The sequence below is a fragment of the Equus przewalskii genome, chromosome 18, assembly GCF_037783145.1.
Source record: "Equus przewalskii isolate Varuska chromosome 18, EquPr2, whole genome shotgun sequence".
Lineage (NCBI taxonomy): Eukaryota > Metazoa > Chordata > Mammalia > Perissodactyla > Equidae > Equus > Equus przewalskii.
In genome coordinates this window covers 12,424,747-12,451,449 of record NC_091848.1, presented here as the reverse complement: position 1 = coordinate 12,451,449, position 26,703 = coordinate 12,424,747, and the positions used below count along the sequence as shown (strand labels likewise).

Here is a 26,703-nt window from a genome sequence, read left to right as displayed (position 1 = left end):
TCACAAAAAAATTAAAATTTCAAGGATATGGTAACCAGACTTTAAGATGGCCCCATGAGCCCTGCTTCCTGGTATTCATACCCTTGCGTAATTCCCTCCAACTGAGTATGGGCTGGACTTAGTGACTCATTTCTAGTGAACAGGATAAGGTAAGACTATGTGACTATGAATCTAGGTCATAAAAGAAATTGTGGCATCACTTTCTCTCCGTTGGATCACTCATTTGAGGGAAGCCATCCACCATGTTGTGGAGAGCTATGTGGACAGGTCGAGAGAGTGAGGAACTGAGTGCCTACCAACAGCCACGTTAGTGAGCTTGGAAGCTCCAGCCATCAAGCTCTCAGATGGCTTCAGCCCCCAGGTAACATCATAACTGCACCCTTAGAGGAGCTCCTGAGCCATCACACTCAGCTAATCCGCTCCTGCATTTCTGACTCTCAGATACTGTGTGAGTTATCTGTTGTTTTAAGCTTCTAAATTTTAGAGTAACTTGTTATGCAGTAATAGATAACTAATACCAGAGGTAAGGGTACAGGGTAAGGGAAAGATGATAAAGAGTCCAAGTACCATGAAAGACAATAATCACAAAATGCCAGTATGTTCACCACCTGAAATATGGCATACAATCTCACATTTTAAAATTTTAAAAAAAGGTTTCTCAAGTTAATCACTTAGTGTGTAATGAATAATAGACTTTAAAGGAACAAAAGGAGAAAATAATCTTAAGGGACAAGAAAGTTGAGCTCACACAGGACACTAAGATGGCTTGAATCAATTTCATTGGCATTAAAAGTTTTTATTTGGAATTTAATCCACAATCTATACAAGTTATTTACAAGGCATGAAAATGGAAAACAGCACAAAATACAATTGAGGTATAAGCTAAGAGCACAGTATGTCATGTTTCAATAAATATAATTCAAAATTTGTAAACTAAGTGACCAAATAGATGAGTCTTGTTTTATAGTAAAACCATATAAAATATTTATTTCACGTGAGGTAGAGGACAGTTCTGTGTGTCATGTAATGCAACCAACCACAGCAATTTTAACCATAAAACTGTACATCATTGGCAAAATTTTAAATTGAATTATGGTCAATGTAGTCAACAATTTCAAGAGTTGCAGAATAGATACTTCATCTACTGCCTTCAGAGATTAGAAATTCAGAAATAATTTAGGACTACTGTGTTGGCTTAAAATTATCAGGATAAACAAATATTTCTAACAGGATGGTTAAAAGCAAGTCTATTTTATTTCTTCCAAACTAAATTTCCCAAAAGTTGTCCTATATTTAGCAAGTCTTTTAGTAGGACTTTTTTGCTAGAACTACCTTAAGTACACTGTGCTTTATTTTCAAGTGAGGTATCTATATGGAAGGAAATCTCTTATAAATTTCTTTTACATTCAACTAAATACACTATTTTGTTTTCTGGGCTTAATTTTAAATTTCAGTTTTTACATTTGATAGCTTTGTAATTTAAAACCAGTAGCACTATATAAGACATTTAATTCTATTACTAAAGAAACAGGCTCCAAATTGCATTACGTAGTTTAGAAGCCATTTAAAATGGAAAGATTTTACAAAAAAAGACTGTCCTTTTAAACAAGATGCAATATAGAATACCTATACAAATTTCTTCCAATAATGGAAATGCTGAAGTATCCTATACTAGAAAAAAAATTTAAGCTGTTTATTCAACCCCACAATGTGTAATACAGCAGTAATGTGTCCCTTATTGCTGACAGCTTCAATAAAAACTATTAACAAGTAGTTCCAAGCACAGAAATAGATGTACAGTATGAGCACAATTTTTCATTATATTAATTTTTAATGTCCTGTCGTGCATATTAAATGCATAAGAGCAAACAAAAATGTGGATTCTTCCCTAAGCAATCAAAACATAAGTCATTGAGAACAAAATTTTAGAAGCTGATCAAAAACCTTCAGCACCAGCTTTACAATTAATTTTAGGGAAATACCTTGAGCATGTTTCCTATTACTGGAGTTTCCTTATCACTTTACTTTCCTTCAAACAGAAGCCATTGATGTGCAAATAAATTGTTCCATCAAGACGTCTAAAATATATGGATAACCTGCAAATATCATTGTACTCAGTCTATTTCATCTACTTTAGTAACTGGTTTTTAATTCAATTATGTACAAATGATTTTCTCTCTCAACTGGTAATATATTAAATATGTTATAAAAGTAGTTCAAGAAGCATAAAACATCCTAACTCTCATGGACACAGGAATTCAAGCAAAAAAATATGCTTTACAAAACTAAAGCACAAGCCAAACTTACGCTGTTGGTCACGTCCCTTCATAGTGTTACAAGTTGCATCTGTGAAATCAGGGTGGTTTAGAGCTTCCCCAATGACAGCAGGTTTTACATTTACTACCTTGATACATTTGGTACCTTTTTCTCATAAAGTTTAGAGTACAGAAACCATCATCACCCAAATTAAACATCTTCCATCACCCAGTAAGCTAGTATTCTATCTTTTCTTCCTTCTAAAGATCCCCTAGCATTTTTGATAGGCCGTTCCTTGAATGCAGCTTTTTTAAGTAAATATTTTTATTTTTTTTCTGAAAAGAACAATACTACGAAGTCTGAGAAAAAATCTCCTTGCCTAATGAATTGGCACACAAAAACTAACATCAAAACAAACTTTAAGCTAGCAACCAACACACAAAATGAGCATGCAAAAAATACAAGAATAAGTTTATATGGATAAGATATTTTAGCAGAGGCCACCTTTAAAGTATTACAAAATCTCTATTTTCGAGCTATGTGGTGCAGTTTAACTCAAAATTACTTTTAACTAGAATAGATATAATATTTACAATTGACTAATAAACTACTTCCAAGGAAGTCAGACAGAAACCTATGGCACATCAATGTATCTTCTGGAAAATGAAGACTACAATTTTCACGTGGCAAGTTTTCCTTATGTGAAGGACTACAAAAAATATTTCTTTACTCAATTCTAAATTAAGAGTTTATGATAATTTAAAGGTGTTTAAGCACTGCGTAAAATTTTAAAATAACATATTTCAAAGATTAGGCAATTTATTATAGAAGTTTTGGGATGAAACTTGGCTTATCATTTACTGAGTAACATAAGTAGAAAGATTTTGAGTGAGTTAGAAAAATAAGTGAAATTATAGGAGCTTCAGTTTATCTCCCAAAAAGCTTAGCTGTGACACAACTAATTCACAACTAAAATGAAACCGTATCATAAAAAGTCTTTGTGATTTTTTTTCCTCCAGATCTAAAAAAAAGGTATTATGAGGGGATGTTATTTTTAACATTTGTTCCTCCTTAAGGAGTTTCCAAGAATTGACAAATTAAGTCGTAGGGTTAATACAGTAAAATTTAAATGGAAAATAGAAAATACGCATTTAGATCATACCCTAGAGAAAAGAAACTATACTTTGTAAAGTATGAGAATTCTTTTAGGCTATATAAGTACCGTCAAGCAAAATATGAAAATAACTGGTTAAATGATAACCTACTGATTTTTGAAGTTTTATACCATTAGAGTCTCTATCATCTACGTGGGGAATATAACCTTAACCATAGCTGATTTATTTTAAAAATAAATTTAGCTCTCAACTAATTTCATACAGTACCTTATGTGAGAACATAAACATAAAATTCATGGGATAATAATGTCAATTAATGGTAGCTTAAGAATCCTTCCTTTACAAAATGCACACCAAAAATTTTACCTAGTATCTTTTAAGCCAAGAATTAACTAATATGAAATTTGCCATTAAAGAATGACAGACTTTTCTGTGCAAAAAAAAAAGAAAAGTGCAGAATATGTTGCCCTTACCCCAAACTATGGAATTCCTTTGTCTGCTAAATATTATCTAAAAACTTTTAGTAGCAGATAACTAAACTTCCCTATATTAACCTATCATACACTATCAATTGACTTTAAATTCCTGATTTTGACATTAAGTAGTATTGAAAATGGTCCATTCGTGCAAATTTGGTAAGACTTAACATTTAAACATACAAAAGTCCAAAATAACCTTCAAGGTGTTTAATATTTTACAATTTAAAGGAAAATAAATCCATTAAGGAAAACAAATCCATTATATAAATGTCAGTAAGACTCATAACTACATATAAAAACTGTACAGAGGATTATGGATTGTATAGAAACTGGTGTACATCAATGGTTATCAGTTTTCCTCAAGAACATTAATACTTTCACACCACTATTAACAACATAAAAGTTCAAAAATTATTACATTTTATTTCCGCTTCTGAAGTTGCTACATAAAAAAATTTTTCTAACTATAACCACATTTAAAACAAAAAACAAACTACAACTGCTTCCTGTTGTTTAGCAGCAGTATATAACAACAAAGCAGGTTATCCGTCCCCATTATGCCCATGGGGTGTGCTACAACCTCATCAGTGAAATTCCTATTTTGACAAAATGTCTCTTAGGAGACACTAAAAGGAAGAGAACTGGTGAAAACTCATTCCACAATATGAACAAAATAAAAGCAAATTTTGCAAATAATAATGAGTATATCAACTTAGAAAGGAGATTATGTTAATGAAAAAAATGGACATTGAACTCCTTGAGCAGCTCTATATATCTGAAATACGAAGCCACTATTGTATCTAAAAATTGTCTAATATGGATAACAAAATTGACCACAACTATTTTCCATCACACAAAGCAGCTTTTAAAAAGTATACAACTGCTAAATCTGCATTAGAAATATAGGCAGATTATCTAATAGTTGAAACCATATAGTATTGTTACTAAGCTGGTTGAAAAAAAAAGTACAAAGAAACATACATTTTCATTCATTTGGAAAATGTAAAAATTTATGTACTAATATATAATCTCTTCACTTTCTCTGATCAACAAATGGATAGAATGCCAAGTGACCCTCATGCAGACAAGTTGTTCAAAATTCAACTACCAAAGCAAACAAACAAACAAAAATAAGCCCTGTCCGGAATACACAGATGAATCTCTTTAAAGGTTTCTATTCTTTAGCAGTCTTTGATGATTTCAAAATTTGTAGCTTTAGCTCTTTTATCATCATCTCCAACTTCTGTCTTGCCTCTCGTTCCTGTCTGAGTTCATCTTGGAGTTCTTGCCTATCAGCCTCAGCATGGTCCAATCTCTGTCTCAGTTCTGACAACTGTGTGATTTAAAAGACTGTGTCAGTTTTCATTCAGTTTTGTTTTTCCGTTTAATCCTCACATCAAGGCAAAGACTTACTTTCAAATTATTTTTTACAAAATGAACTATTTCACACATACTACAATCACTTGAATATCTAGTACTATAACCTCACTTTAACATGACATTAAATTGAGGGAAAAACAAAGGGTCAGGAGAACTGAATACCCAGAGCCCCATCCTCCTGCCTCATGCTTTAGTGTACCTCTCATCACAGCCTGCTCCTGCTAAGAGTTATTTGTTCATCTTCCCCAAGTTGTGAGCTACTATGCATTTTTGCTCCAGTGCTTTTGAACATAGTAGGCAACAGGGAATGTTTGTTAAGTTGTTGATTTGAAACCCCTATGCTACATTAAAATAACATGATATGCAGATAGCTAGAGATTAGCAATTTGAGCAACTAAACTACAGAAACCCAATAAAAGTTTAATAAAGCAATCAAGGTCAAAAAATCATCTTGGATGACACAGCATAAAGTCATATTTAACAGAAATATTTATTTTGAAATCTAGCCCAAGGAGCTTGACAAAAAGTAATTTCTTTAATAGATAAGTCTTCAATTTTCACATTAAAAGGGCAACATCATACACACTGAGTAATTCTTACCTGTGCTGCATATTCAGCCTCTTTGTCTTTTTCTAAATTTGAGTCACAGGTACATTTTTGCTTCATTACCTGCTCTAATTTTTTCTCTAAGTCTTTCTGTTCAACATAAAATTCTTCCATTCTTTGAGTATGTTCATTCTGCAAAGATTCGAGCTCTTTCTGTAAATTCTGCTGTTCTTCAGTCAGTTCTTTCATAGCTTTTGAACTATTCAACATTTCAACTTCCTGTAATATAAAGAATGAATACAATTTTTACCTTATTTCCATCATGTTAAAAATTTCAATTCAGGAAGAAATAGGACAAAAAATATCTAAAATTCAGCTGTCATATCAGTTCCATATAGAAGTAATTATACTGAAAAACCATTTTCTCTAAAAATTTTAGAGTATATTAAAACTGCTTATTGAGTGTAAAACTCTGAATAATTTTAAATACATTTGCAGCACCTCATCTTGACTTTTCTTAAGAATGTGCAAAAGTATCTTTTCATAATGGATTATCATTTAGATAACAATTTTACCATCTGAAGTTGTTGCTTCTTCTGCAAAATTGAGTTCAGTTTTTCTTGTTGTTTTACATATGTTCTCATTACTTCTTCCATGATTTTTCCCTTATCATCGTCACAAATGACATCTTTGACAAGAAGCGGAGATGAAACTAGAGCATCATGGTCAATTCCCGCCTTGGTTGTGTCTCTGACTAAGTTGCAAGTGGTAGACTCAGGTTTCTTTTTACTTGTAGAATTACTTGAGATTGATGGATCTTTGAGAGGCAAAAATGAAGTAACAAAGTATGAATATCACTCCGTTAAAAAGTCGCTAGAACAATCCATAAATGAAATTAAGAAAACAACTCCATTTACAAATGAAATAAAAAACAATAAAATACTTAGGGATAAATTTAACAAAACTAGTACAAGACTTGTACAACGAAAACTACAAAACATCACTGAAAGAAATTAAACACATAAATAAATGGAAAGGCATCCCATATTCATGGATTGGAAGACTTAACATTGTTAAGATGGTATTATGAACTGAATGTTAGTAACCCCCAAAATTCTATGTTGAAATCCTAATACCCTATGTAATGGTATTAGCAGATGGCGCCTTTAGGAAGTACTTAGGTCATAAGGGTGGAGCCCCGTTGACATAATTTATGCTCTTATAAAAAGAGACTCGAGAGCTTGTCCTTTCACCATGTGAGAACACAGTGAGAAAATGCTCATCTATGAAAGGAAGCAGGCCCTTGCCAGACACCAAATCTGCTGGTACCTTCATCTTGAGCTTTCCAGCCTCCACAACTGTGAAAAATAAATGTGGTGTAAGTCTACGGTATTTTTGTGAAGCAGCCCAAAAGAACTAAGATAGAGGTGATATTCCCCAAACTGATCTACTTTTTCAATACAATCCCTATCAAAATCCCAGCAGGCTTCGTGGGAAAAATTGACAAGCTGATTCTAAAATTCATATAGAAATGTAAGGAATTCAAAATTGCCAAAACAGTCTTGAAAAAGAATGACAAAGTTGGAAGACTCACAATCCCAATTTCAAAGCTTATGATAAAGCTACAGAAATCAAGACTGTGTGTAGTACTGGTATAAGGATTAAGTCCAGAAATAAACCCATACTTTTATAGGCAACTGGTTTTCAACAAAGGCGCCAAGACAATTCAATCAGGAGAAAACTGCATTTCAACAAATACAGTTGGGGCAACTGTACCCACATACAAGGAAGGCTGAACCTCACACCATAATTAACTAAAAACAGATCAAAGACCTAAATGTCAGAGCTGAAACTCTTAAATGTAAATCTTTGTGACTTTGGATTAGGCAATGGTTTCTTAGATATGACATCTAAAGTAAGCAACTGAAAAAATAAATAAATTAGATTTCATCCAAATTCAGAACTTTTGTACTTCAAAGGACACTAACAAGAAAGTGAAAAGACAACTGAAAGAATGGCCAATCATATATCTGATAAGGATCTAGTATCCAGAATATATAAAGAACTCTTACAACTCAAAAGTATAGAGACAGGGCCGGCCCCGGTGGCACAGTGGTTAAGTGCGTACATTGCACTTTGGCAGCCCAGGGTTCACCGGTTCAGATCCCGGGTGCGGACAAGGCACCACTTGTCAAGCCATGCTGTGGCAGGCATCCCACATATAAAGTGGAGGAAGATGGGCACAGATGTCAGCTTAGGGCCAGTGTTCCTCAGCAAAAAAAAAAAAGAGGCAGATTGGAAGCAGGTGTTAGCTCAGGGCTAATCTTCCTCAAAAAAAAAATAGTATAGAGACAACCCAATTTAAAAATAGGCAAAGGATTTAATTAGACATTTCTCCAAAGATCTGCAATGTCCAATAAAAACATGAAAAGATACTCAATATCATTAGTCACTGGAGAATTGCAAATCAAAACCATGAGACTACAAGATACCACTTCATAACAACTAGGATGGCTATAATCAAAAGACAGACAATAACAAGTGTTGACAAAGATGTGTAGAAATTGGAACCCTCATAAGCTGCTGGTGGGAACGAAAATGGTACTGTTGTTTTGGAAAACAGTTTGGTAGTCCCTCAAGATGCTAAACACAGAGTTACCATATGACCCAGCAATTCTACTCCTAAATATATACTCGAGAGAAATGAAAACATAGGTCTATGTTAAAACTTGTGCATAAGTGTTCATAGCAGCATTATTCATAAGAGTCAAAAAGTGGACACAATCCAAATGTCCATCAACTGATGAATAAACAAAATATGGTATATCCATCTATACAACAGAACATTATTAAACCATAAAAAAGAAAGAAGTATTAATACATGCTACAACACGGAGTGAGAAAACATTATGCTTAGTGAAAGAAGACAGACAACAAAAGGCCACACAGTATATTATCCCTTTTATATGACATGTCCAGAATAGGCAAATACATAAAGATAGAAAATAGATTAGTAGTTAACAGAGGCTGAGCAAACGAGAGTAATTTCTAATGGATTACAGGGTTTCTTTTTGGGGTGATGAAATTTTCTGAAATTAAATAATGGAATCACTGCACAACTTTGTAAATTTACTAAAAACCACTGAATTGTACACTTTAAAAGGGTAAATTTCATGTTATATGAATTATATCAACAATTTTTCAAAGTCACTTAATTTGGGAAATAAAATATAATGCAAATAGGACATAATGGCACATTAATACTTATCGTTTACACATTTAAATCCCAGGAAAATTGTTTTTAAAATCTCAAAATTAAAGTACAGAAAACCCCCAAGAATCTCAAATATCTATGCAAACAGTTAAATGACTAGAGGACTCTTCAACTGTTCTGAGAAAGCTGAATAACTACAACACTTACCTAAGCTATAAGGAAAGCTCTATTGCTCTAGAGAGGGTAACAGAGACAACTTTTGAGCAGACAGGTCTTGTTTGGTCCACAGTATCTTAAAAGGCACTGTAACTATGCAGCTACTTTTTTACTCACCCAGCCATCATTCTGCATTTACGCCATCTGCCTGGCTCCCACAGCTATGAGATTGCAATTCTTGCTTCTTCCATGCCTAAGTTTCCTCAAGTCCTATCCTAACTACTCCTACATATACTTCTTAGCATTATTAGTTACATGGTTTCTCAGTTCACAGCACATTAGAAAGAAAAATAAAGACCTTCTGAAGAAATCTGACAGCAAATAAAAGGCAGGAAGGGGAAAAAACAATCAGACAAAAATCACTTGCAGTCCTGAAGCCATATAGCCTATGCAAGTATCTCATTAAGCCTCTACAGCTATCACCATTCTAGAAAATATAGCAATTGAGGTTCGAAGCAGTCACTCAGAGTTGAAAGGTGGCATTTTTTTTAAGATAAAAGCTTCAATTATTTGGGAAATTCTCTCAAATAGAAATTCTCTTTGAAAATGCTAAATATTCGTGTTTATTAGATATCTGATTTTAAAAAAATAAGTTCTGAATACTTACCTAAACGGCCACATAATTCTCTACTTGTTTTTAAATCCATTTTCTCTTGTTCCTCCAGTGAGACATCCGGATAAGACACAGTTTTTTGACGTTTCCCACTACTTTCAGGCTTCTCTGACTGTCTTGGTACAGGTCTACTTGCCTCTGTCTTTGCCACCTCCTTAGACTGGGATACGGCAGAAGTAAGGGACACATTTGGAGCAACCACTTTATCACACATGTACAAGTAGTAGCTGAAAACAAAGAAAGGCAAAGTAAGACACATACTGCATTCGGGAAAAAGCAAAATACGTTACATCTATTTATATGGTTAAACAATTTTTTTTACCAAAACAGACAACATAACTCAGAAAAAAAGGTCATAGAAAAGAATTCTTGAAAAAGTCAGTACTTTAAGACAGTAAGAGCAAAATTATGAGGAACTTCTGTTATTCTGCAAAAAATAATCTCTAAACACTAAAAAGATACTCACAGGAAAGAAAATCATAGTCTCTCCTCCTTCCCTCAAAACCGCCTGAGAACTAAAAGCATGAAGCACTTTGCAGAGGTGTTCAATGGCCCTGATTAGGCAATGTCTATGCCAGAAAGAAAACAGACAATATGCTACTTTGGAGGACCAGTTTCTTGCTTACTATCCCTCCAAAGCAAGGACCCCTTGCTCTCTGTCATGGTGAGACCGATGCAGTCCCACACTGCATGGCTATCACCTGATTCACCATGGGCCCAATGAGGAGCTCCCAGGGCCCTCCTTACAGAGCTCAGGGAGAGAACACGCACTCTGAATGCTCCCCAGCTACTGGGCAGTCCTTCTTCTGTCAAACGCCACACAGCAACCTGCCTAAAATACTCTAGCACTTCCTACATATTTGATCCAACAGCAATAATAAATTATGCAAAACTAAGATTGAAGGGATAACTACCAATTTTGCTCAAAGCTCACATAAAATTACTCAGTAAATTATCTGAGAGACTCACGGGACAAATTTGAGCTAGATATTTAAGTACCATATTGTTAACCATAATCTACATATGTAACCTTTAGCCAAAAGATGCAACAATTTAACTGATATCATCCCCTAAACTCTAAATAACCTCCTCTTACAACTCATTTTCTTTATACAGGACATCTATATTGTTCCTCTTTACCAATCACATGAATCCTGAGGACGAAAATTTAGTACTCTGCTAAGAAAACTGACAGGTTTAATACTGCCCAAAGATTTATTTCAAACGCAATAGGAATGGTAGAACTGTGCAAATGTAAACAGGACTGAGACTCTTCATCACCACGCTTGGGGGAAATATACATTTACAGCAGCAGATAAAAATCTAGGACTCAGTAAATAAAAAGTTTATAGTCTAGGGTGCATTTTTATTGAAGAGAAGACAACTTGATTTTGAGGGGTGTAGTTGCTATGAAAGCTCCTAAGTTTCTTAAAGAGTTCGTTTACCTCTTAAAGGGAAGGAAGGAAATTAAAACAAAACTTTTACTTTTTACTTTGGGGTTAAAAGGAAATTACCTATTTCTATAAAAAACATGGAAACATCAAGAAAAGGTTATCTCAAATATTTGACACAATTTATAATTCATTTCATGGATTAACAAGAAAATCTAAAACTAAATAATAAATTCCCAGGAACTAGAACAGTATCTGACATACAGATGCTGAATGAATCAATGAATGAACGAGCCAACACTCACTCACCTGGGTAAAAATGAATGTGTCTGAGAAACATGGTCACCTTCCTGCTTGATAACAGGATACCATGACTGCAATTCCATTCCTGATGGTGCATCTATCTGTAGAAAAATGTACAAGGGAAAAAGTTTACTGAGGGAAGATGTGATGGTTAATTTTATGTGTCAATTTGATGAGGGCACAGCGTGCCTGTGGAGAACCCTGACTAATAAAGAAGAGTTACATTATTTAAGAGTCACCTTCTAAGAAGGTAGTAGTCTTTCCTTAAAGCACCGTGACCCCGTCTCTGAAAGGCTCCACTCCCTTCTACAAGTAGGTAAGTGTGTAGGGAATGACATCCTCATCTGATTACTACTCCACACTCAGGGAATAGGAAAACTATGTCATCTGATGTCCCAAAATTCCAGTTCAGGACCAAGAAACTAGGTAAAATGGAACAGAAACAGATCTCCAGATGCTAAGCAGTTGTGATTAAAGCAAAATCAATTTATACTCTGTCCATGGTTTAATTAAGGAGATCATGCTAATGGAGGAAACCAATAAGGATGAAGAAACTCAGGAGAGGCCTGAAAAGTAATCCCCTGACCCAACAAAATGGGCTGAAAATGGAAAAGCAACAGCTTTTGGAGCACACATTACACAACTTGATCAATCAGGAGATGATTTAAGGCCAATTAAAAGCCAAAAATAAAAATACAGTAACTTGCAATGGTGGGAAATCAACATTTTTGTTAAAAATTACTGGGAAAGGAATTTGAAAGACTAACAAGACCACAGCTTATAGGGAAAATAATATTCTGAAAGGATTTAAGAGTTGAGTATTCAGTGAGGGCCTCCAGACTGTATATAAGAGCAGCATTGTTTCTAAAACCTCACATTCCTGATCAAATCTTCTATAGAAGTTCAGAATCTGAGGCAAAATCAACTGCTTATTTATAAAATAAACCAATCACTTGTTTACGTAGTTTCTAAGCCTACAGTTTAGTTCTACCAGTAAATTAGAAAGGGAACTAACTGCAGGCAACAGAAATAGTAAATGATAGATGCCAGGTGACAGCTGACAGCCTAAGGAGAGAGAATTACAAGACACAAACACAAAAACTGATTCAAAAAGCAAGACAATTGGAGGACTATCATAGGCCAGGGCAAATAATTTAATATGTCTCAACTGTCCCCTACCCTCATCACAACAGAGTATAGTAATTGATGTTTAAGAAGTCTTGAACAACTAGAAGGACCCACAACTAAAATATATAACTATGTACTGGGGGGATCTGGGGAGAAAAAGAAGAAGTCTTGAGTCAACATGACACAGTTAAACTATGTTCTATATTTATACCATATATAAACAGTATATCATATACAAATGCACCATACTATATATCACTTAGAAAGACTGAAAACTAAGACATTTTAGAATTCACGAAAAAGGTTAGTTTTAAAAAACACAGCGCTGAAAAGAGCTTTGTTATCTAGCAAATTCACTTAGGCAGAACATTTTTCACCCCAACAGTGTATGCTAAGAGGTATTAATGAGCATGGATAAGCTCACTGTAACAAATCAATGAAATATAAAATCAGCTTGAATTAAATGAGAATTTCTTTTCTAGAAGTCATTTGTTAAGCTCATTATTTAGAAAATAAAGCTCCACTTTAAATCAGTTTTATATCTGAAACAATTCTGGATGTACTGCCCAAGAAATCAACTGTTCCAGAATTTTTAAATTAAAATTACTAAAATTGATTTACATATTCAAGTTTTTCCTATTATGGAGATCTAGAATCTCAAATCTTCAGAACAGCAAATTCTAAACTTCTTCAGCTGAAGATCTTGACTTGAAATGTGACTTAATTTTCATTATTAAGTTCATTTCAAAACTCTACAGCTTAAGTTTTACTTTTATTCATGATCCAAACTCAGTGCATCTTTATTTCTATGATGTCTCTAAACTTCAGATGCCACCTTAATTGCTAGCACTTTCATTTATTTTTCAACATCCATTCTTCTCTAGTTTCTGTCCTTTATTTCTTATTCTTGCACCATCCCACTAACAGTCACAGACGAGTAGTTCTACAATAAACCTTCCTTACAGATCACCTAGTGCAGTCCCCTGGCCAATGTCTGAAATCCCCGATTGAAATCCCTTACAAGTGGCTACCCAGCCTCTGCTTGAACAGGAGGCTGAAGTCAAGGACTATATTAACTTTTGTATTTTCAGTACTAGCACCATGCCTGGCATACAGTAGGGACTCAACAAATATTTGCTGAATGAATTCTGAATGACAGCGTGGCTCACTAATTCCCAGGGTGACTTTTTAAAAGGTTACTCAGCTACCACAAAACTCACAAGATAGTCTCTTTCACATCCAATATCCTTCTACTCCATGAAGTACCAAAGAAGCCCAACAGTCTCTGGAATGTGTTTTTAGAGATCAGATATACAAATCAAATAATATAAATGACGGGGAAATGCACAACATAACCATGACAAAATGCTGTGGGTTAATTTTACCTAATACACTGTGGTAAGCCACAAACACATTTATAACAAATTATCCTGTGTGTTAAAAACAATTAAGAAAAGCACATTATTATACAACAGAACACTCACAGGCATGCCAGATTTTCTCATCCATTCTGCATTTGTGTCAACATACAAATTAGGTTTTCAAAAACAGAACAATATAATTAAATGGCACAGCAGTAACGCTAACTACTGATTGGGAATAAAAATAAGACACCATGATATAAGCATCTATTGTCTCTTATCTTACCTTCCAATAAAATAATTTTATCGCCTTTGTGTATTTAAACATTAAAATTAAATACATTACATTACTTGGAAAAGGAGAGATGTAGATGACTTAGTAGCTTAAGTTAGAGCCTTAACATTTTTAAATGCTTTTATTACCCAACTTCCCCACCATTATCTACCACAAAATCAACAGATGGCATCCTCATCTGAAACACATCAGAAAAACTTCACATATATTATTGCATTCCAAAGCTTCCTTCTCAAAGTCATAAAGCAACAAATAATGTCTACGAAAGCAAAATTTAAACAATCCCAAAATGCATAGAAGACTTAATTTTAAATAATTAGGTTATTTAAAATTTAAATAAGTTATTTAAAATGAGGTTAAACCAAAATAATAATTTCCTGCTTAAAAAATTAGGAAATGTTTTATGAAATTTTCTCTAAATTTCAACTTACTGTGTTATATAAACACGACCCTTTCCTAATAAAGAACCATTGTATTTTGGTAGTAAAATGCTTATTAGTCTCACAATGACAAATAATTTAAAGAACTTGATTTCATTTACCAAAAAACCAGTAGGCATTTTTGTTACCATTTTCTAGATATAAAAGCAATTCCACCCCCTCAGCACTATTCACATACAAATATCCCAATTGTATTAAAAGAAAAAAAAAATTAAAACTCTTTAAAATTACTAGACTTATCTGCAATAATAAATTTTGCTTTTAGGTGGCAATCTAGTTTTTTATTACAGTATCAGATTAATATTATGATCCTTAATTAAGTCCTAACGACAAACACTGATGAACTAAAGAAATCAAGACAATGCCTCAAAATATCGGCGGGATTTCCAAAATCCCCCCAAAAATCAGAATTAAATCTTTAAAATAGTGGAAAAACTATTCCTAAAAATCGAATTTATGGGCCAGCACAGCGGCGCAGTGGTTGGGTTCACAGGTTCGGATCCTGGGCAGGGACCTATACACTCCTCAAGTCACACAGCGGCAGCATCCTACATACAAAACAGAGGAAGACTGGCACCAATGTTAGCTCTGGAACAATCTTCCTCAACCAAAAAAAACCAGAATTTAGAAAGTGCTATGAAGGATAAAGATTAATTTTTACATTTTGGTCTTCATAAGACAGTAAGCATACGAAGGATTAGCAGCTTGGTAAACTTAACAGTGTATCTCACTACTGGTGTGCTTACACAAGAAATAAAATATAATGCATATCAAATACACATTACTTTGTACGAGCCCAACATATAAACCCTTAGCAACCTTACAAAACACGTAACTGAATACATAGTTAAGCAATAACTCCTTAGGTATAAAGTGAATGTACCTGTCAGAGTCTTTTTCCTGTGTATAACACTAAGACATTCAAGTGGTCAATGATTTCAGACGGACACAAAAGACACCCTACCAGACAGCTGCCAACAACACTCACTGAAAGAAACTCAATCTCTCAGTACAGTATCAGGTTTCCTCAAAACTTCCAATATGTTGTGAACAAGGGTTTCAACGACTGAACAGGAATAGTGTCGTTACATGGCAGCAAATAGCTACTTAAGCGATTTTAAGGCTTAAGTCTTCTGCTTCACTTCATCGTAATTATTAGAATTAATCAACCTAATGCAAAACTCGAACAATATGATCTAAGCACCTCCACCAGCTTATCAAAGACAGACCTTCAGGAGTTACAGCAACGCTCCCACACTGAAAGATCATGCCACCTACCTCACAAAGCCAATTTTAAGTTTAAAGTGCTTAGAAATGTTCACAGGAAAAAGCAAAGGCTCACGTTCTTATAATGTGCAACTACTAACTCATGTCCTTCATGGAAACAAAGCCATGTGAAGTCAGTAGTGTGACAATCACTCCCTTTACAACTTGAAGGAAAAGGAACAAACTGAAAAAAAGCCTGTCAATTCCTGGGACTTTTAAAAATAACTTTTTTATACTGGAATTCTACGGTGTCCTATCCATTTAATGTTGCAATTACCTGGAAATCTCCAGGTCATATACATCTTCTCACTAAAATACTTGTCAAAAGTTTTAATCTGTATGAATCTAAGGCTTTGCTTTTGTATCCCATTTCAGCATGTATGCTTTAAAAAAATGCTGATCTCAGATTATTTTGGCCTTCAACTAAAGTAAATTCACAACATCAAAATGCAGATTAATTTTACTATGTACAATGTACTCTAGTTTTATTTTACTCCATTTTATGTTTTTTTAAATGCTTGTGACCCACTAAATTGACTTCATGACCCTCCAGGCCCTTCTCAACTGGGGTTCTCAAGAGCCCAACTGCCCCAAGGCAGCCATTGCACACAATGAATTAAGTTCTCTCCAAAGCATTAAGAATGGTACTATACACCATCCTCAGAAGAACTGACAAAACCATCACTCAAATCATCTTCTGTAGGGCTTCATTCTCCTCTCGTGGAACCCCAGATGAGACATGTGTGACAGACTGCAATTTGAAAATGCTCTAAGTGACCTGTCTTAAAATTGGTCCACAAGTATTACTTCAACAACTAGCCCTGCATTAATTAACACTTGTGCACTCTACAGATGCTTTTGCATGCAAATACATTACATGCAAATATAATGTACAAAGCATCACATTTGTAAAGGAATAAACTCCAACGGTAATTATCACTTCATGGTGAAATTATGAGGAAATTTTGTCTTCTTCTTTGCACTCTTTTAGGATTTACTACAAGGGGCCTAAATTGCTTTCATAATCACACCAAAAAACTTTTTTAACATGGAATAACAGTTCTAGTATTATTTACCAAAATGGTTTTTTTAAGTTTCTTAAACTTTTTTATTCCTTATCGCCATAAGATAAACAAAATATGTACTTTAAATGCTATTTGAAATCTCAAAATAAACTGACCACCACAAATAAAGACAAAATGTTACTTTGCTTTAAAACTAAATCTGTTTTCCTCCTCAAAAATCACTGGTAACTGTATAGGGTCACTAAGACTTTTCATTCAGTTATCCAAACCTTTATTAAGCATCTACCACATTCTGGATTAGAAAACTAGGTGAATTCCTGCCCTGAGGGGCCTCCATCTAGTCATTAGATACATATTTCTGTGACCCACTTCTAAGTCTAGAAATCAAAATGAGCTTTAAATTAATTTTCTGTCTTTCCTACTGATTTCTCTTTCTGCCTAGCATGTGCTATAATATTTTACATTTAGTGATTGAAGCAAACCACACCCTAAAAAAAGGTTTATGGTTTAATTATATATTCTTTTTGCTTTTTGTAGTCTAACAAAATCCTTCAATTATTTTATCTATATGAACCCTCAATAGACCAAACTCTATATGTGGACAAAATACTGGTTCAAGCCATTACCAAAGCTATTCCCAAACTAGTTCTACCTCTTTACTTGACCAAGCTGAGTTCTGCTCCACAGCCATTTCCCACTCCCAGCATTCTAAAAGGATGGAAATTAACCAAATTCTTGATTACTTCCTGTTCTCGCAGTGACATAAGTTATAATGTATGCACAGCTAAGAGAACACTACAGGCTAACCACACACTGCTTCAGGCCTACCCTTTTCCTTTCCTCCTTGAAGTTTCTTAATTTTTTCCCATTTCTCAGTCCAAAAGGATAAATTTCTAAGTTTTTTTATCATAAGTCTTTAAAAAATGTTAACATTTTTAAGTTTTTTACCATTTTTTAATGGTAAAAATGAATATAGATTGTGTATTTCCTAAACCATAAGGGGGCACTATTCCCAAAGCTATTCTAAAGATTTGATTGAAATGCCCTCGCAATTCTTAAAACAAACCTGTTTGACACTTTCTTCCTGTATGCTTCATTTTAGTAAGTAAACAAATATCCAACCAGTATAGTTACTCATTGCTATAATTAGTTGTTTTGTACAACCAACTAAGAGTGAGATACATTTGAACCCAATACTCAGTTATCTTATTTGTCTTTGAAATATCTTCACATAATTCTAGATAAGTCAAGATTTTGGGGGAAAGGAAAAATCCCCAAATACATATTAGTAAATATTTCAATAAGAGTTTGAAGTGCTATCCTATATTTCCAGTCTCTTAACTTCCAAAATGCTTTCACATCCATTCTCTCATGTGACCAGTTATCTTATTCAACAGCTTATTTGCAAATTATAAGCATTTATTAAAGGTTAAAGCATCATTTTTCAAAAAATTCCAAATATTCTAAAACATAATGTAGTGTTTTTCAAAAATGTATTTAGTTAAAAAAAAAAGATTTCACCGACTGCCTTTGACATGCCAGGCACTAAACTACCTTCTGGGAAAATAAGAGAAAGACAGTCTCTAAACTCATGAAGACAGTTATTAATTTTAGAAAGTCAGACAAAAATATTCATACTGGTCCCTCATATGAGCACAAATACTTCATTTGATTCTGATCTTATCCCCACTAGATCAAAATTTATGCTAATCACAAAACACAAACTATACCAGTGATGTAACAAATTACATCAAATCTACCACTATCATTACTGGAACACATCTTGTCCCAACACTACTCTTTGTAGTTGCCCATTCTCTATAATGTATTTCCTTTCCTCATCTAGGTTTGTACTAAGAAAGACATTTCCTAAATAAAAGCATAAAAGCTTACAAGAGGGAAGAAATTTTTGTACTATTATTATTACTTCAATTACCTCTGCATAAATGATGAACTGAAAGGAAAATGCAAAACTAAAAATAGTGATTTGTTCAATAGGCTTTAAGAGGGAAAAATCTTTAACTTGATATGTTTAGGTCATCTATTTGCATCATAGATAATCTATAGGGGGTTTTCCTAAACAGAGTAAAAATGATATCGTTTTACTTACTAAGAGTAGTCAAGTCTGAATGTTAGAAATCTGAATTTTAATTTTTAAAAAAATATAAGGGCATACACCATCTTTAACTCAGTAGAGATTGTCAGCCACATGCTGTAACAGTAAAGAATCTCCTATAATTATCTTATCAATTGTCTACAAATGGGCTTTTCTAATGTGTTTGAACATAATCTTAAGTAAACATCACTCTTCAAATTTTATTTGCAAATGATCACTTTGCTTGGCAACTTTTTTTCATAGACAGAAACATAGCATTCAACAAAATCAGAATTAGATAAAATAAATAATACCACTGAAGATTTAGAAAGAATCAGAAATACAACACTCTTTCATCTATTTGTGCACTGTAAAATACAATAACCATTTTTCTAATAATAAGCACAAAAAGCTTAAACAATATGAAAATATAAACAGTTTGGTATCATCATTTTGCAAAATAACCTAGGCAGATGTAAAATCAAATGTACTTCTTGTGGTGATCTTAGTAAGAAAGAGTTCAAGGTATACCTTCAGTTTCTACAAAGAATAGAGTCAGTTCTTCATTTAGAACGCTGACCTTACACCACTCACTTCTCCCATCTATATATAGCTAACAAACTATGCAAATTAAATATAGCTATTAGCTATGCAAATAGTTTAGCGATCATTACTAATATGACTTCCATCCTTAGAAATAATTTAACACTTGCTACATTCCAAACAACTGCCTACTGAGTTTCAGGGGGTTTTTTCAGTCCAAAAACAATACTCTGACTACATTAACTATATAAACACATCCAATTACATTAGTATTCACACTAAACATAACATCCTTTATATAAGAGGTTAATATATTTAGTATATTCTTTTATTTAACTAAAAAGAGGCCTGTTGAGTTTTTTAAACGAGTGTGCTCTGGGTCTATTGGTTTGGCAACCAACTCCCTGACTCACAGAAGATAATGAAAAATGTTCCCCAGTCTAGGACCATCTTCTTGCCCCCTTCCCAGTTAATTACCTTCGTCTATAGACAAGTTAATACAGAGTTTAAGAACCATTATATTAAGGTAAGTTGATAAGAAAAGTTACTGTTTCTCAAAATTCAGTTTATGCTACTAAGTTTGCTTTAAGGAAAAGCAGTGAAAATGACTAGACTTCAAGTAAGAAGGCCTGCCTTCAACTCCTGATTCTACCACTACCAGTTATACAACCGGGAGCATGTGACCCATCTGGGAAACCCTGTTCACAGACCTTCAAAAAAGAACCACCTCACAAAGTTTTGAGGAGTAAATTTTTAAAATGTGAAGTGGCAAGTAATAAAACGACTACTCAAGCATGTATTACACATGAAACCAAAAAAACATTTCTTAAATGTTTGCTGAAATTTTCTTAAATTCCCTTATATTGCTCAAAAGTCACATAAAATTGGAAACAACACCAAAATACACCAGAAACACTAGCAAATACCGCAAAAAACAACACAGCAAAAAGATGGAAAAAAATCTCACACCTTTCACAAATAAAAAATGAATTCAAATTAAGTTCTGAGACAATAAAGGACTACATCCAGATGAAGGATGGTTTCAATTTTAACCAAACCCTAGCACATTGGGTTTCAGTTAAGTAAATTCATCTTTTTTTTTCAACCTTTATCATGGTTCTCAGATATTTTTTTCTCGCAAACACAGAGCAGGAATATTAGGCAAAGTAGTTTATCCCAAAAATGCTGTCACAGCAATGAAGACTGGAGCAAGAGTATCTGGCAAATAATGTGGCCACCTATGGACATGTAAAGTAGAGCCCCTAATTAGCTTAAGGCAAAATATAAATATCAAAAGTGGCATTCCACATTTTGATAATATAGATAATCTCTAAGCACAAGCTTCAGCATGGGACCAGTCCATCTGTAACCCAGTCTAGCAATTTGAGAACTGGTTTGAAGCCAATCCTGCTCCAAAATCAGTTAGTAACTGCACCTGAACAATATAAACTTATCTAGTAGCCACAGGCAAGGAATTTCAAAGAAGTGCTGACCCTTTGGAAGCAGCAAGTAGCAAACCACTCTGAATTAAGAGTCTAAAAGGATCTTCACTGGGCTTCAGAAGCAAATAAATCACTGTCTTAAACTACACTGTAAATAAATGTCCCTCAAAACCGTAAAGGCACCATAATAAAGCATGGGACACCAAATCTTAGGTTCCAGCCCAAGCTCTAATGTTGCTGGGAATAACCTTCAGTCATTTAATACACTTTACTCATTTCTCCTGCGAAGTAGAAAGGGCAGAGATTATTTCAAGGAATAAAAACTAACAGTGGAAAAATCAGAGTCTTAAGATGGTCAATCTTTTGTTGTGTGAATCAAGATAAAATTATACATGTAAAACTGCTCGAGAACAATGCTTGCCACATTTTAAACACTTAGTGTTACCTATTATAATTTTAATCAAGTGGGAAGGTATATTTAAAAACCAGATCAACAAACCGAATATTTAATAACCCAAATCACATCTAGTACCCAGGCATTCAAACTCTTAGAATGATATTAGTTTAGCCTACCAGACAATAAAGTGGGAAAAATAATAAGTTTAAGATCTCTTTGCTAATAGGTTTTTATACTAACATTTATTTAGTCTAAAATAATCTTTTCTTTATTCTAGCTGTTGTTTTTAATTATTCCTTTTTTTCCCCCAAGATTGGTCCTGAGCTAACATCTGTTGCCAATCTTTTTTTTTTCTCTTCTTCTCCCTAAAGCCACCCAGCAAATAGTTGTACATTCTAGTTGTGAGTCCTTCTAGTTGTGGCATGTGGGACGTCACCTCAACTCGGCCTGATGAGCGGTGCCACGTCCGCGCCCAGGATCCGAACCAGCGAAACTCTGGGCCACTGAAGCGGAGCACGAATTTAACCACTTGGCCACAGGGCTGGCCGTAAGTATTCCTTTCTTTAAAAGAATCACAAATTCTTCAGATAAATCTGTTTTTTCCATTTGTTTCTAACATTGATCAAGCCCAAATATCCAAGTACAGAAACAAAGTCAGAAATCCTAGATGTACCTTTGAAAAATGCTGTATGGGGCCCACCACCAGAACTGTTTTGGCTAGCTATTATACCATTTGCAAATGGAGATAACACCAAAGTGTAAATTATCTTGAGTCCTAGGAAAACAAGAGATTAAGTCATCAAAAAGCAGGATGTGTGAAAAAGAAAGAGGACATGACTTGAGAAAGAAGCCCCAAATCCTCCACTCCCTGGCTATGTAATCTTGGGAAAGCCACTTGATCTCTCTGAGCCTCATTCTCTTTATCTGTAAAAAGGGAATAATTCTACTTCTCTCACTAGGTTGTTTGGAAGATTCAAATGAGAACACACACAGGAAAGCACTTTATATCCTAAAATGTGTTAAACAAATACATTACATACATCAGTATTTTTTGCTGTTGTTGCATGAAGTTTCTTAACGACACACAGGTTAGCTTATATTCTAAACACAGACTTTTGATTTCAAAGGAAATCATTACAGTTATTCAAAATTGCTATTTAAAAAAAGAAACTTGCCTTAGATTGAGTTCTCTTTCCATTTCTCACGCTAAATTTCTCCTTCATTTCTTCTAAAATTTTCTTCAGTTTCTTTTCTTCAGGTGTCCCTAGGTATTTTTGGTTCACATGAAGATAGCAATGCCATTTGGCTGATTCAAAGCCCCAGTGGCAAGTCCTTTTGTCAGGTGATCTGTGAGAATGCATCACAAATGTCTGGGGCGCAAACATTCCACAGCACTCCAGACACTGAATACATGGAGCATCAGGCTGAACATAAAACTGGGGTGCAAAGAGACCCTGACATTTGCCCAAGCATTCATGTTCCACTTCAAAGGCACTGCCAGTTTCCTTTAACTGGGCCAATGAGTTTTTAGCAGGAAGTATGCTGCCATTTTGAGGAAAAGTACGTGGCCGTAATAAAGCATTACATAGTCTTTGTGCATCAGTTAATGTGATCAGCCCACAGGACGGGGCATTGAATGGAAGTATTCCCAGAACCTTTAAGATATGAAGCTGGTCGGAAGTACACCTTGAACAATAGATGTACAATTCGTCACACACGGTATTTATTTGCTGGAGCGAAAATTCTCGGAGAACAGAATTTAAGACTTGGGGCAAACAGAGTCTCTTTTCTCCTCCAACCTGAAAACAAGAAATAGACTCCCCTTCCAACAGAGTCTGAGTGAGTTCTGTGGAGCTATCAGAAGGGATGAGCAGTGGACCAGGAAGAACCTGAGGAGATGGTAGAGGCAGAAATACAGTAGGTGACATGCTTTCTTGGGAATACCGAGCAGAAAATGCTGCTGGTCCACCCAGAGAGCTCTGACTACTTAAATGGAATTGTGCCAAAGTGTGTTTCAAACTGGGATTTAAATGTAAAGGTTCAGGCACAGAGGCACAGGTTCGCTTGACATGCTCTCCATCAGTTTCCATCGGCGCTTCATAGTCATCCAAGTGTTCCTTCTTTACTGTTGGCATCTTGTTTACCATCATTTTTCCATTTGCATGAATGTCTGTCATCATTTTTTTCACTGGAGGGCTGCCATCATCTCCCATCCCATTCAGTTTTTTATTTGAGCCCTGAACCAAGGGGAAATTTGTCTGTAGATTTTCCATTGCTAAAAACTGTTGTTAAATAAGTAAGTCTGAGATTTGCATTGTTATTTAGCTGCTTATTTAAAAAGAGAAAAGCAATATATACCAACACTTATGATAACTTACTCTCTAGAAAACTTAAATTTCCAAAGAGAGATCTCCCTAAACTACTCAATAGATCTTGCAACTTTGTTTTGGTTCTGCTTATACTCTAGTATAATTTCACTGCCAGTGTTAAAAATTTCTTGTTTTGTCTCTAACAATAAAGAATATAATTTTAAGAGGCACACCTCTGAGGAAGTCTTTCTTTTTTTAAATCTTCGGATATGTTTATTAAAATAAAGTTACCAGTTCTCTCAATTCAAGATGTCCAGGTTCAATGCCACGGTTTGGTTTTAAGCAAAACACGTGAAAAGTTTATGCGACTACTTGTGTCATAAAACCTAGACACAAACACAAGTCAAAATGATGCACCCAAATTTAATTTTTGGCACCAAGGACACCAGAAAAAGAAAAAAACAGTATCTTCTCAAAAAATGACAATTGGTTGGTCTGTGTCAACAATCTGAAGACTTGTATAAATCTTCACACCAGTAAGAAGAGCCTCTGACTCCGCTTGAACTTCTACAGTTAAAAATGATACCTAAAGAAAAACTGCCCAGGTATCTTCAAGGATTACTGTTCATTCTTCTTTTAATTAATCTGGAAGAGAAGGGGGTTGGGAGAAGAGTTACATTTGGATTTGCTCCAGAGGCCTAAAGGTCAGTTTGAAACTAGTTTCTTAATCTTAAACTGAGTTCACTTTACCAAAGGTGACACTTGAGTGATTTTTTTAAATCTAACGCCAGCTAACTAAAAGAACCTTCATCTAAATAGGAAAGCAATTTGGAGAATGGGTAAAAGGAGCAATAACATCCCCTCAAAAGGGAGAGGGTTACTCCAACTCAGAATAGGAAGAAACTTAAAACAGATCATCTCACCCAAAACTCAGTACTAGAGGCTTCCTCAGTTATGCCATTTTAACTAAAATAATCTAGTACTTCATCTAATTAAAAAAAAACACCAGTTTCATGCAAAAAATTCAGATAGGAGTTAACATATCTACCATAGGTAACTAAGTTACAATCTGAAGTGCGTCAGTTTATGCTATTTTTTTAGAATGACTGTAGGCAAAAATTAACTTTCCCTTTAAAAGCTTAGCGAATTTGCTTCATGGAAGCCAAAAGCTATAGACTCCCCTCCTGGGAATCTCCATCCTTGAACAAGACGAATCCGGGACAAAAAGCACAAGGCAGACAGACCTCACAAAGAATGCAAATGGAGGAAGAGGGAAAAAGAAAAGATTCTTCTTCCACTTCCTTCTTGAGAGAAAAATCCAAAAGAAATCCAATAAATAGAAATTTTTGCCTCCCAAACTCCCAACAATTTACCTTAAAACAGACCCAAAGGGTTAAGGACCAAGGCCAGTAGCCAACGCACTGACTTTCGCCCACCACAGGAACACCTCAGCCAACGCAGGCCAAGGAAGAGGGCAGGAGGAATGACCGAGAATGGGGAAGCCCCCCAAACCCTGGAATCCTCGGCCCACGCCAAGCCACCCGCCCATCTCAAACCCCAGGGGGGAGGGAGAAGTGGACCACAGGGGACCCTGGACGCCTTGAAGTGTGCAAGGGGGTAGTGGGAAGTGGAGGAAGAGGAACCCCCCAACCCCCACCCGCGATCTCACGACAGCCCCAAGTGCCCTCCCAACACGGCCCCACTGCGGGGGCCGCGGCGGGGACGGTGGAAATCCCCCGCGCACCCTCTCCCCGGGAAGTTTTCGGGTGTTACCCCAGCACCCCGAGGGCGGCACCTCCGCCGCCCGCCCGGGGCCAGAAGGGAGAGGGGTTGGCGGGCGGGTGGGGCGCCGAGCCGGGATCCCGCGCCGCCGGGCGACCGGGCGAGCTGGGGGCATCCCCACGGAGCGCAGCCCGGCGCCGGGGGTGGGGGAGGCGGCGATGGGCGGCCGGCTCTCCGGGTCCCGACGGCTCGGGTCAAGTGCAGCGCCCTTCCCCTGCCCGCGCCTACCGCCCCCGGTCAGCGAGGCAGCATCCGCCGCAGGCCCCCCGCCCCGCGCCCCCCGCCCCGCGCCCCCCGCGGCCCCGACCCCACCCGGGACCCGCGCATCCGGACCCCCGACTCCGGCCTCGGCGCCCGGCAAGCTCGACGAGCTTTGTTAACTCCTCACTCCCCCCGGCGCCGCCGTCGGGCTCCGGGGGGCCGCGCGCCCCCTTCCTCCAGCCGCGACCCCCCCCGCGAGCGCGGGCCGCACCTGTGCCCGCCGCCGCCGCCGCCGCTCGCCCGCTCCCTTCGCCTGTGCCGGCGCCGCTCCGAACCCCACACACATCGCTACACACAGCCCTCTGACGTCACCGAGCCCTCGGCCCGCCCACGTCACTGCGGAGACACACGGCTTCCCGCAGACGCCGCCGCCGTCTCCGGCCGCCCGGGGGAGAGCGAGGGCGGCGGGGAGGGGGAGGGGCGGGGCCCGGAGCCAGCGACGACCCCGCGCGCGCGGGCCCGCCGGCGTCGCCGCCGCCGCCGTGGCCTCGAAGCTCGCCGTCCCTCAGGGAGGCGCGCGCCGTCTGGCCTATGGTGGCTCCTCCGGGCTCCCCCCGCCCCGGCGGCTCGCGCGCGCGCCCCTCCCCCAGGCGCGCGCCCGGCGCTCCTGGCCCCGCGCGCCGTCTGGGCGGCTGGCGCGCGGCGCTGTCTGCGGTGCGCTCGGCGCAGACAGGATGTTCCCTCCCCACCCCACCCCCACCGCCACCCGCCCGCCTTCCTTCCTCGAGTCGCCCAGCCGGCTGTCTGGGGCCGCCACCACCCCGCCCCCGCCCCACCCGCTGCTCTGTGGTGACGGGCCAGACCCGGGGGCGCCCTGGCCGCTCGGCCGCCGCGCGCCAGGGGAGA

At 36.9% G+C, this 26,703-nt stretch overlaps 1 protein-coding gene across 2 annotated transcripts; it reads right to left on the bottom strand.

Annotated features, from left to right (window-relative positions):
- Positions 1 to 775: 775 nt before the first annotated feature.
- Positions 776 to 26,399, bottom strand: SKIL (SKI like proto-oncogene). 2 transcript variants are annotated; one of them, XM_070582354.1, is made up of 7 exons: positions 26,069 to 26,399; positions 22,677 to 24,459; positions 11,520 to 11,610; positions 9,814 to 10,046; positions 6,352 to 6,593; positions 5,831 to 6,055; positions 776 to 5,183 (listed from the first exon to the last, which is right to left on the bottom strand). In XM_070582354.1, exons 2-7 carry the CDS (start codon positions 23,776 to 23,778, stop codon positions 5,025 to 5,027), a joined length of 2,052 nt encoding a protein of 683 aa, XP_070438455.1. In that variant the 5' UTR covers positions 23,779 to 24,459; positions 26,069 to 26,399; the 3' UTR covers positions 776 to 5,024. The 2 variants fall into 2 exon arrangements, with proteins under 2 accessions (XP_070438455.1, XP_070438454.1); XM_070582353.1 differs by having other exon boundaries at positions 11,520 to 11,614; positions 22,681 to 24,459.
- Positions 26,400 to 26,703: the final 304 nt, after the last annotated feature.